Source organism: Chrysemys picta, chromosome 4 (genome assembly GCF_011386835.1).
Source record: "Chrysemys picta bellii isolate R12L10 chromosome 4, ASM1138683v2, whole genome shotgun sequence".
Taxonomy (NCBI): Eukaryota; Metazoa; Chordata; order Testudines; family Emydidae; genus Chrysemys; species Chrysemys picta.
In genome coordinates this window covers 27,986,500-27,999,047 of record NC_088794.1, presented here as the reverse complement: position 1 = coordinate 27,999,047, position 12,548 = coordinate 27,986,500, and the positions used below count along the sequence as shown (strand labels likewise).

The following is a 12,548-nucleotide window of genomic DNA, read 5'->3' as shown; positions in this document are numbered from 1 at the left end:
AGCTTGACTGACCCGAAAGGGTGAGAGAGCAGGGTGGGTTACAGCCCTACAGGGACCCACACATCACACATTTCAGAGTAGCAGCCATGTTAGTCTGTATCCGTACTCCTGTTCTTTTTACACATCACACAGGTGTATTGCTGATGTAGACTTATATCAACACGCAGACCGATGTGGGGCCCCATTGCAATGGGTCTAACACAACTAGCATTCAGCCATCAGACAGAAGGGGCGCAGCCACCCTCTTGCCCATGGGTCTCCAGACGGTGGGGCGCGACCCCGTACCCTGCTCGGCATAGGCAAGCCTGGTCTCCCTGCCCGGCCAGCCGAGGGACATCGGGGGACTGGATCGGAACTGGCCGGACAGAGGGGCCCAGTTATCCGGTCAGAGGAGAGGGGAGGGGAGGCTGCTGGGCGGGACGCTCCCGGACCGGTGTCTCCTCCCCCCACAGCAGCCCGGGCTCGGTGGCAGGGGAGGCCCCGCCCCGGGAGGCGGAGTCACTGTGGCGCCCCGGAGCCGCCCGCCAGCGGCCGAAGCCGGATACGGAGGTACCGAGACAGGACGCGGTCATGGCGGACTGGGGTCGAGGTGAGACAGGGCCGGGCTTCGTGCGCTGCCTCCTCCCCCGGGCCCAGCCCAGCCCAGCCCCGAGCTCGGGGCCGCCGCTATCTGTCCGGGCCCGGGCGCCCGCCTGGGGAGAGGGAACGGCGGGGCCTGGCTATCGGTGGGGGTCTGGGAGTGAGGTGGGGAGCGGGGCCTGGCAGTGGGGTGGGGGGCAGCCGGGGGCGGGGCCTGGCAGTGGGGTGGGGGGCAGCCGGGGGCGGGGCCTGGCAGTGGCTGGGGGTTGCTGGGGTTTGGAGGAGACTGGGGGGGACAATGAGGCCCATGGCACTGTGGCAGTAAGGCATGCGGTGGAGGGTGGATTTGGGGTGGCTCTGGTGTGGGGAGCGACCTGTCAGTAAGATATTGGGGTGGGAGGACAATGCAGCCCATGTTGGTAAGATTTGGGGTGGGTAGTTGGTTAGATGTGGGTCTGTGGGGCAGCAAGGGGCATATCAGTACAAAATAGGTATGGATGGGGTTGGCTTGGTTTGCTGGTAGTTTTGAAGTTAGGGAGGGGATCAAAGGATACGACAGTACGATCAGGCAGTCACTTTGGTTTCTTGTTTAAGTATTTTGCGCATGTGGGGTTTTCTAAATAGTAATTTCGTAAAACAAATTTAAAGTTAACATTCTAGGAAATGGGTTACTCCTCCACCTCCCTCCCTCCAGTGTACACCGGCAACCACTGCCATGGAGGATGCTCCAATAGGGCTGTCTCTTCTAGATCAGTGGGGGCCGTGAGCAGGTTTTAGGGGGTTTGCCAAGCGTGGCGTCACTCTGCTTGCTTCCAGGGCCGGCTCCAGGCACCAATGCAGCAAGCAGGTGCTTGGGGCGGCCAACGGAAAGGGGCGGCACGTCCGGCTCTTCGGCGATAGGTCCCTCAGTCCCTCTCAGAGGGAAGGACTTGCCGCCAAAGAAACAGCGGTGGTAGAGCTGCCGCATAAGTGCGGCCGATCAGTAATGGACTGAGGACTGGTGAGGGATGTTTTGGACTTGTGTGTGCATGCTCATTATGAACTACAGGCTTCCCTGCCATCCCAAGATTTCAGCAGTGGTTCCTCCATTTAAGTAATACTCCTTACTTAAGTTGGCACGACTATCTGGCTTAGACATCCTCATATGGAAATTGTTACAGAAGAACAAACTATTATTATTTATTATTGCATATATACACAAACACACTCTCTAGCCCAAGCTTTTCCAAAATATGCACCTGTGTAGCTAAGGGCAGAATTAGGCATTTTTTTTTGCAATTCTGTAGTACCTTTTCATCAAAGGATCTCAAAGTTCTTCACAGGCATTGATCTTTACAATACCCACATAAAGTAGGTAAGCATTATTATCCCCATTTTACGACTCTGCAAATGGAGGCATAGAAAAGTTAAGTGACTTGCCCAAGATGTCAAAGCAAGTCTGTGGTAGAACTGAAAATAGAAATCATGACTCCATTCCTCAATTTTAACCAGTAAAATACATTGCCACTTGTTGTATCATAACCAATAGGACTTTTTCAGGTCAGAGTCCAAATGCTGTGGACGATATGCTAGATGTGGAGAATAAGCGTATGGCGGACAATCTAGCCACCAAGGTCACCAGGCTGAAATCGGTTAGTTGCTAACTTCACATCATACATTTTCTTTACTGTTTTACATGGATGTTGAGAGTACATAGTAGGTTACATGGGGCTGTCTTATTTATTCAGCTTTTGAGAAGCTTTTAAGTACATCACTGTCTGTTACTGGTCAGGTAGCTAACTTTTGCTATTGGAATGTCCTGGGGAAATTTATTGAAATCCTCATCCCTTGTTTGGGATTTAACTATGTTACAGGGTACAAAATTGTCTGGTTTTAGTGGCATCCAGAGACGGAATTCGGTTTGGTAAGTGAATGGGGTGTGAGGTCAAGATATGCAAAGATATATTGTTAAGGGTGCCGTCTTTGGAAGGTCTCAATAAAACCATATTAAAAATATTCATGAAAAAGGTGTGTGTGTGCAGTGTTCCCTCAGGATAATATTCCTGAGACTAAATCAGTTCCATTGGCTTGAAAAACCTTGATTTACGTACACTTCTTAATGCAGAGACCACAGTGTTAGCAGAATACTGGAGTCTGTTTTCCATTTTCACTTTTCCAGTATTTGCATGGTGACTTCATATACAAAAGTTTCTGTCTGTGATTGGTTGTAGGGCAGAATTTCTGATGCTGGAGATCTCAGGAATTTCTACTGCAACTATTGCTGTGTAATAGACATTCAATTTTTTTCATTGGACTGTACAAACACATTGTGTGTATGTGTGGGAGGTGGTAGGAGTGGTGGGCCACTCTTGTTTGTGTGCTTGGAATTTCAACAGCTTTTAGTATGTTAGGAGTTGATCATTTCACTTGGACACGCTGACACTTGCTTTCCTCTGTCTTGAGTAGCTGGCACTGGATATTGACAAAGATGCTGAGGATCAAAACCGCTATCTGGATGGCACGGTAAGAAACTGATAGAAGTCCATAAGGAGTGAAAACTTCTGTGCTGAATCTCAAGAGTTGTCTTCATTGTTTGAGTTTCATAGCAGCCCAATAAACAGCACCAAATTAAATTCTAGCAATTGGGTTTGGCAATGTCTCAAATGCTGGGTGATAAATGTGAAGCTATTTTGTGTGGGCCTTTTGGTACATAGTCCAACAGATGCATACCAGCTGCTAATATCATTGCGTCTGATCAGACTAACACAGCTAGCAACTAGTAACAGGAACCATTGGAATAAAATGGTGTATTTTAGAAATACAGATGGAGATTATCTATTTATTGGAATTAAAACCTCTACCTCTAAAGCTAATATTCAGTTATAGGCCTTTCTTGGACATTTTTGTTTGTAACTTTGGAATTGTTTATAAATATGTCAGGATTACTTCCCATAATCTCTGAAACCCATAAAATTAATCAGGACTTTGTATTCACTACTCTTTTTGGAAGTGCAGAGGCTGGGACTCTGTGCAAATGCGTATCTACTCATGTCATTAAGTATCTTATTCCTTCTACTTACCACCTTAACTTTCACAGGTATTGTGAAAAACAAATATAATTTATAAAACAAAAATAAAATCTGGTTAGGTATTCTAAACTCTGGCTGCTGATGGAAGATCCAGGAACTTCAGGAAAAGCTGAAATTGCTGTGCAATGTGTGGGCTAGCAGATGCCCTAATTTATCATTCTAGGGGAAAAGACCTTAATTTCTAACCTCCATATTTTTAATGTCCAATTTATTTCCCCTTTATTTAACAAGCTTAACTTCACCCCCTATTGCAGTCTTAAATTGCTGTACAAATTGTATGGTAACAATAGAGAGAGAAGATCTGTAACATAGAGCTTACCCACTGAGGTTTTTGGAAGAATTCTGAAAGGAAGGGAATCCAATGCAGATGTTTGAGGATGGGACTGAGGTGGTCATGCTGTTACTTCATGAGCGAGATCAGGCAGTGGCTTTTCTGCACATGTTGGAGTCTGGAGAAGCTGCGACATGGAGGCCATAGAGAAGGTAACTGCAGGATTGAAAGCAAGATGGGATGAAGATCTATATGAAGTCTTCAACAGGGGTGAGATCCATACATTCACATACAAAGTCAGAATTGGGAAGGAGAGGAGAATGGAGGTTGATGGTGAAGGTTAGCAGCAAGATTATGGGCAAAAGGCCTTCATCTGACTCTTAAATCAACAAGGTATGTTCAGGAGATGAATTTGTGCTTTTACCTAAGAGAAGCATTTCAAATAAATGTCTTGGAGGAAACTGGAGCAGAAGCCACAAATTACGTGTAATTAAGGAAGACTGGAGGGAAGGATGCAGCATTAAAGTTATTGGATAACATGTTCATTTGAGTGTGGCTGAAAAACTATAGCAAAGGATAAAAATGGGAGCGATAAGATCATAATGGAGAGGGAGAAAGTAGATGGAAGACAGCATATGGCCAATAACTGAGCCCTGTTAAGTTCTATATAGGAGGGTTCTGGATGCAGAAGAGAAACCACTACTAGTGACGAACAGCAGTTGGGTAAACAAGGGAACTGGAGATGCCTACACATCTATGGAGGTAGCGTAACAGGAAAGAATGGTCCAAAGTCTGCATTGAAGTCAAAGGTGAAGAGGAAAAAAGAAGTAGCTATCATGAGAAAGGAGACAGTCATTGAACTAATCAAGGGAAAATACATTCTGTGCTATATCCAGAGTCGCACGTCAGACTGCCGGACTTCAAGAATATGGTTCTCTGAGAGGTGACTGAGAAAATAGCCTTTTCTCCAAGCACTTTGAGAAAGGAAAGGTTGGAGGTTAGGAGAAGCTTTAATTAGAGTGAACAACAGTAGATTTGGGTAAGGAAAAGGAACTGCTGACAATGATAATTATGTGAGAAGGCAGAAACAAAAGATGGGAGAGGAAAAGAGGGGCTTGAGAGGAGAGAATTTGCATTACACTAGGGTCTTTCATTATCTGATGACACAGCACTGAGCAATATGGTGTTCTAGTCTGCAAATACCATTATAATGTAATGGAAAGAAACTGCACCTTTTTCTAAACCTTTGGGCTTGTCTATGCATGGAGTTATCCCCGATTAACTGCATGTATGGGAAGTCTGATTCCAGAATAAGTTTCCACACCTAGAATCAGGAATAACTCCATGTATAGACAAGCCCTTAAAGATAGATAAGTAGCATTCTGTATTACTAGCTTTACTGTATATGGTGTGTTGTATGACATAATTCAAGTATCCCATCTCCTAGAACTGGAAGGGACCTTGAAAGGTCATCGAGTCCAGCCCCCTGCCTTCACTAGCAGGAACAAGTACTGATTTTGCCCCAGATCCCCAAGTGGCCCCCTCAAGGATTGAACTCACAACCCTGGGTTTAGCAGGCCAATGCTCAAACCACTGAGCAGGGGGTAGCCGTGTTAGTCTGTATCTACAAAAACAACAAGGAGTCTGGTGGCACCTTAAAGACTAACAGATTTATTTGGGCATAAGCTTTCATGGGTAAAAAAACCTCACTTCAAATGCAAACAGATGGACATCATACCAAATGGACTGAAGATAAAAAATCCATTGCAGTCAACATACTACACTGACTGAGTGTGTGGCACAGTCTCTCACTATAAAGAAACTGAGGAACCACCTGATGAGCATCCTGTACAGCAGACAGGAGAAGATCAAGAATGAGCTCTCAACTGGAGACTCTCATACAATACCAACCTTCCACACAAACTTCCACGTGGCTGGACTTTACAAAAATGAGACAAGCCATTTACAATGTACACTTCACTTCTCTACAGAGGAAAAAGGACAGTAAGCTATCTAAACTCCTACCTGCCACAGGGGGCTACAACGGTGGTACCCTCAACTCATCTAACAACATTGTCAATCTTTCCAACCACACACTTAGCCCAGCAGAAGAGTCTGTCCTATGTCGGGGACTCTCTTTCTGTCCCACCATCCCCACAAACACGATACAGTTCTGCGGTGATCTGGAAACCTACTTTCGTCGTCTCCGACTCAAGGAATATTTTCAACGCACCTCTGAACAGTGCACTGACCCACAGGAACCCTCCTACCAACACTACAAGAGGAAGAACTCTGCGTGGACTCCTTCTGACGGTCGAAATGACAGACTGGACCTCTACATAGAGTGCTTCCGCAGACGTGCACAGGCTGAAATTTTGGACAAACAACATCACTTGTCCCATAACCTCAGCCGTACAGAACGCAATGCCATCCACAGCCTCAGAAACAAGTCTGACATTATCATCAAAGGGGCTGACAAAGGAGGTGCTGTAGTCATAATGAACAGGTCGGATTATGAACAGGAGGCTGCCAGGCAACTCTCCAAGACCACGTTCTACAGGCCACTATCCTCTGATCCCACTGAGGAATACCAAAAGAAACTACACCATCTGCTCAAGAAATTCCCAGCAACAGTACGGGAACAAATCTACATGGACACCCCCCCCCCCCCAGAACCCTGACCAGGGGTATTCTATCTGCCACCCAAGATCCATAAACCCAGAAACCCTGGACGCCCCATCATCTCAGGCATTGGCACTCTTACAGCAGGATTATCTGGCTATTTGGACTCTCTCCTCAGACCCTATGCTACCAGCACTCCCAGCTATCTTAGAGACACCACCGTCTTCCTGAGGAAACTACAATGCATTGGTGTTCTTCCTGAAAACACCATCCCGGCCACCATGGATGTAGAAGCACTTTACACCAATATTCCACATGAGGATGGAGTACAAGCTGTCAGGAACAGAATCCCTGATGAGGCCACAGCACGCCTGGTGGCTGAGCTTTGTGACTTTGTCCTCACCCACAACCACTTCAGATTTGGGGACAACTTATACCTTCAAGTCAGTGGCACTGCTATGGGTACCCGCATGGCCCCACAGTATGCTAACATTTTTATGGCTGACTTAGAACAACGCTTCCTCAGCTCTCGTCCCCTAGTGCCCCTCCTCTACTTGCACTACATTGATGACATCTTCATCATATGGACCCACGGAAAGGAGGCCCTTGAAGAATTCCACCTGGACTTCAACAATTTCCACTCCACCATCAACCTCAGCCTGGACCAGTCCAGACAAGAGATCCATTTCCTGGAAACTACAGTGCAAATAAGTGATGGTCACATAAACACCACCCTATACCAGAAACCTACTGACCGCTATACGTACCTACATGGCTCCAGCTTCCATCCAAGACACATCACACGATCCATTGTCTATAGCCAAGCCCTAATATACAACCGAATTTGCTCCAACCCCTCAGACAGAGACAAACACCTACAAGATCTTTATCAAGCATTCTTAAAACTACAATACCCACCTGGGGAAGTGAGGAAACAGATTGACAGAGCAAGACGGGTACCCAGAAATCACCTACTACAGGACAGGCCCAACAAAGACAATAACAGAACACCACTGACCATCACGTACAGCCCCCAGCTAAAACCTCTCCAGCGCATTATCCACGATCTATAACCTATCCTGGAAAATGATCCCTCACTCTCACAGACCTTGGGAGACAGGCCAGTCCTCGTTTACAGACAACCCCCCAACCTGAAGCAAATACTCAACAGCAACTATACACCACACCACAGAAACACCAACCCAGGAACCAATCCCTGTAGCAAACCTCGTTGCCCACTCTGTCCCCATATCTACTCTGGTGACACCATCAGAGGACCCAACCGTATCAGCCACACCATCAAGGGCTAATTCACCTGCACATCTACTAATGTTATATATGCCATTATGTGCCAGCAATGCCCCTCTGCCATGTATATTGGCCAAACCGGACAGTCCCTCCGCAAAAAAATAAATGGACACAAATCGGACATCAGGAATGGTAACATACAAAAGTCAGTAAGTGAACACTTCAATCTCCCTGGTCATTCTATTACAGATTTAAAAGTCACTATCATTGAACAAAAAAACTTCAGAAACAGACTTCAAAGAGAAACAGCAGAACTAAAATTCATTTGCAAATTTAACACCATTAATCTGGGCTTGAATAGGGACTGGGAGTGGCTGGCTCATTACAGAAGCAGCTTTTCCTCTCCTGGAATTGACACCTCCTCATCTATTATTGGGAGTGGACTATATTCACCCTGATTGAATTGGCCCTGTCAACACTGGTTCTCCACTTGCGAAGTAACTCCCTTCTCTCCATGTGTCAGTATATAATGCCTGCATCTGTAACTTTCACTCTATGCATCTGAAGAAGTGAGGCTTTACCCACGAAAGCTTATGCCCAAATAAATCTCTTAACCTTTAAGGTGCCACCAGACTCCTTGTTGTTTTTGTATGACATAATTGAGGACCCTGTTGTAATGCATATGTAGACTAGGACAAAACTAAGGTTGCTCTGAGGACCCTTAATTCTGCATTTTCTGATTTGTGTGCAATTAAAATACCTAAAGTTGCATTGACATAGGTGGTTGTTATATTTTGGGGGTGTACATTGCATTTAATAGAACTTTACTTGCCCTTCAAATATCTAACTGCATTGAATGAACTGAAGGTAATATTCTGTCTCTGGAGCCTGAGTGTGAGAGTAGCAGACAGTGATTTCTTAAAGACGGATTGCTGCTTGTATTTTGCTTTTCCCTTTTTTATTTATTTATTTATTCTAGACTTTAGAGTTAGTCAGTTCCCCGGGCAGCTAGTGACTGAAATGGTTCTGCTTAAAAAAGTAGCACTCTCTAGGGAAAGCCCCATTTGTTTTATAATTTCTCCATTTCACCTTTCTGTCTCCCTCAGGACTCAGATTTCATGAGTGTGACAGGCCTGCTGACGGGGAGTGTGAAGCGTTTCTCCACCATGACACGCTCGGGAAGGGATAATCGCAAACTGCTTTGTTACATTGCTGCTGGACTGGTGGTTGTCTTTTTCATCCTCTATTATCTGGTCTCAAAAGCACGGACTTGAGTGGGGTCCTCATGCTGGAATTTTTATGGAAAGAAAAACTTTGGTCATGATAAACAGAGACTTGCTCAAGGTTATCCTCAATCTACCCTTTCAAGAATAGTTGGGATATTCCTGGAGGACCAGATAACCTCTCTGGACTCCAGGTTACTGTCACTTTTCTAATCAGTCTTGGAGAGATTCATCAATTATTTTCATAAAATGAATATAGTTCATTTTGATCTTTTTAAATGTATGTATACCACAACTTGATCTCCTAGTTGACACTTAGCCTTCGTTTATTGTCCATGACCTTTAGCCTTCATCTATTGCCTGGCTCATAACCATGTCGTGTCCACCTTAATGACGTGCCATGTTGTTAATGTGAAAGTGTCCGACTCAACCCATAGTAGCAATGTGCCTGTGCTCCATTCATAAACCTCCTGCATGGTTTAGTCTGAATATGGGACTGGGAGGCAGGAGCTGTTGAGTTCTAATCCAGCTCTGTCATTGGCTTGCTCTGTGGTCTTGGGAAGTCAGTTAATCTCATTTTATGTTTTGAAATACATTAATACCAACAGCATGTCACTAGGGTAGAATTGTTGTATAACACTCTAAAGAACTGAATTGTGTGTGGTAGGTACTGAGTTGAATAGTTACTACTTGTTACAAAAATCCATCAGCCATTCATGGTATCAGAGCAGGATTTTACAACCATGATAGCTTGGTTCTACCTGCTTGCTTGTCTTATAGCCGAGGATGGGGAAAGGCAGTAAAGAGATGGCTGGTGGCAGTAGCACAAATATCATGGCTCTTGTAACACATACACACGTGCTCAGTTGCAACTGTAGAAGACATGCGAGAGTTGAAAAACTGAAGAGGAAAAATATTACTTTACAAAAGGCTTGGAAACTATTGTTTAAATAATCTAGAAGGGGAAGTTATTTGTACAGTTGGTACTAGCATTCCCATAATACATTTCCACTCCATAGATAAAAATGGAGTTTAGATCTGTCATCTTAAGTGGTCTGATCAGAGGGATGATTTAAAATAGGAGGTAACCTTAGAATTCCCAATTCTTTGTCCCCTCCACAGTACATCACCTGGTAGGTACGCTGCATGTCACTGGGTGACTGTCTGGAGTACATACCTGAGCATGTATTGTCTATTGTTTGTGAAGCCATCACTCCAGAGCTTTCAGCACTTTGAGATACAGTATGTACCCTGTTCTGTGATGATTCTACATAATTCTGTGCATTAGAATGCTGTGTGAATGAAGGATGTTAATGATCTTTCAGCACTACATCTTTATTCTGTACTGTATGTTGGTTAAGAATGCTCATTCCAAACCACCCTTCTCTCCCTTTCATTGACCTTGTTGCGTCCCCTCTCATTCCAACCCATGTATGTTCTCCCATCTGAATTATTTATATCTGCCTCCAGTTATAATAAACCATTCTAAAAATACTGCTATTGTTTAAAAACAATACCCCAAACTCTACACATTATTTTAAAAGGCTCTTATGGTACAAAACGACTCTACCATAATTGTTTTCTAGTGTATATTAATTGTTCCAAGGGCTTCTCTGGATTCTCCTGTAAGATTGCTTTGCTTGATGATTGGCTATCTCTTATTCCTTTTGATGTAGCCACCTCTCTAGGACCAAAGAACATATCCTCTATACAGTTATTCTCCCCAAACAAACTCATATTCCCTAATCCCTATATATATTGTCTGACCCTGACAAATGACACTCTGAGACAGTGAAGAATTCCTCTCTTACAAGCCACAGAACATTGATCCTTCTGCAGATTTAGATCCAGTTTTCTTAATCTGCTTCTTACCTTGAATATTGATTTTCTAATGTACTAGTTGATGTACTGTAACTTGTGTCCTTATCCTGTTCCAAAGGTAGAATGTGCAATAGGGATGGAGAGAGAAGGATGCAGTGATGATCCACTCTGGCTCTTGGCTCAGTTGACTCAGTCCTGTTTGATTCTTGTCTTTGGTAAGACTTGGCTGTTCTAAGCTCATTTTACACGCTTAAAAAATTTGGGTGGCTCACTTGACTATTCCGTCTGCTTCCCTCAAGCAAATCTTTCCTAACCAAAAAACTCCAAAGCACTAATTCTTGCCAGAGCAATGATTTCTTTATTTTGCTTTTTATGGTGTGAATAAACTTGTACTGTCTTAAGATGCTGCACCAGTAATGTTATATGTATGTTCTTATCATGGTCCAAACCTGTGTTATACTAGCCAGTTTCCAAACATGTACATGATTAACTTTTTATAGAACCTATTGCCTTGGAACCTGCATTGATGCACCAACATTAAATACATCAGTAATACAATACGCACTACACTGGGCAGTGGAGATTACATCGAAGCTCTAAGATGCATTAGACCAGAAGGTGTGACAAGATAGCACCCTATGGGATCTGCATGTATCTATGAAGAAGAAGAGAAATTGTCCCCCACTGACTTCTGTGATGAAGAGGAAAAATGACCACTCAAGTATAAATCTCCCATCTTGCTCAGAGTCAATAATAGAGCTGGTCAGGAACTTTTTAAACAATTTTTGTTGTTGGAAAATGCTCATTTGTCAAAACCAAAACTTCCCCTGGGTTTCAACGGATTGTTTGACACTTTTGTCCCAATTTTTTTCGTTTTTGGAATGAAGTACTTTGATTTTTTTATTCAAAATGACTTCTTGTTTTGAAATTTTAGTTTAAAAATATTTTTAAACATTGTCCTCTGGAGTCCAACAGTTCGCTTCCCCATCACCACCTTCACACTAACCTTGCCTTGAAAGGCTAAGTAAAACTTTGAGAGAACAAAATAAATAGGGCAAGGGACTGTTGGGGTTCCCAGCTTGGTTAAGTGGGGCAGACAATTTGTCTTTCCCAATAATTGTGTTAACCTTCTTTGAGTGCCACAGCTGAGCCCAGGCACTGCTCGTAGCAAGGGATGGTGCAGAGTTGCACCATTTCTGCGTGGAGCTTGGGGAGGAAGCCTCACAGAGACAGGATTTTCCCCTATAATTCAGGAGGAGAATCTACTTCTATACCACTTCAACAGGAGCAACTTCCCACCCCTGCTGTGTCAGGCCTGCTCCAAGTGGTGATGTGTAGCTGCAGGGTGTCCATAGGTCGTCCACCTCCTCTTTAGGGCAGTATGCTTCTCTGGAATAGTTCCTATGCTTCCTGAGTGCAGCCTGCAGTTATGGTTGGCCTGCATGTGGACCTTGCAAGGCGCTGCATGTTCACAGCCATCCGGCATACAGCAGCTGAGAGAGCAAGAACAGCGCTTCTCCTAGGTTAAGGGAATGTTGTTTGGCAATCTAGGCTTACTTTGTTTTAAAAAATTCTAATGAAACTTTGTTCTTAAATTTAATGAAATTTTTTTTTTAATTTAGGATTTTAACATTTTCTAGCAATTCTAAAATCGCAATATTTTGCTAAGGCTTGAGAAGCAGAAGTGGTTCTAATCATCTGCTCCCCATCCCCATT

At 44.1% G+C, this 12,548-nt stretch overlaps 1 protein-coding gene across 1 annotated transcript; it reads left to right on the top strand.

The window, feature by feature from the left end:
• Positions 1-171: 171 nt before the first annotated feature.
• On the top strand, positions 172-11,233 carry BET1L (Bet1 golgi vesicular membrane trafficking protein like). The gene is made up of 4 exons (XM_005313127.5): positions 172-589; positions 2,119-2,210; positions 3,025-3,081; positions 8,895-11,233. Exons 1-4 carry the CDS (start codon positions 172-174, stop codon positions 9,060-9,062), a joined length of 735 nt encoding a protein of 244 aa, XP_005313184.2. The 3' UTR covers positions 9,063-11,233.
• The last annotated feature ends 1,315 nt before the right edge of the window (positions 11,234-12,548 follow it).

Excerpts from the sequence above, each read along its gene's own strand:
- BET1L (XM_005313127.5), top strand. The coding sequence starts at position 172 with ATGTGGGGCCCCATTGCAATGGGTCTAACACAACTAGCATTCAGCCAT. Across the intron at positions 2,211-3,024 it reads AGGTCACCAGGCTGAAATCG|CTGGCACTGGATATTGACAA; the intron begins GTTAGTTGCTAA and ends TGTCTTGAGTAG. Across the intron at positions 3,082-8,894 it reads ACCGCTATCTGGATGGCACG|GACTCAGATTTCATGAGTGT; the intron begins GTAAGAAACTGA and ends TGTCTCCCTCAG.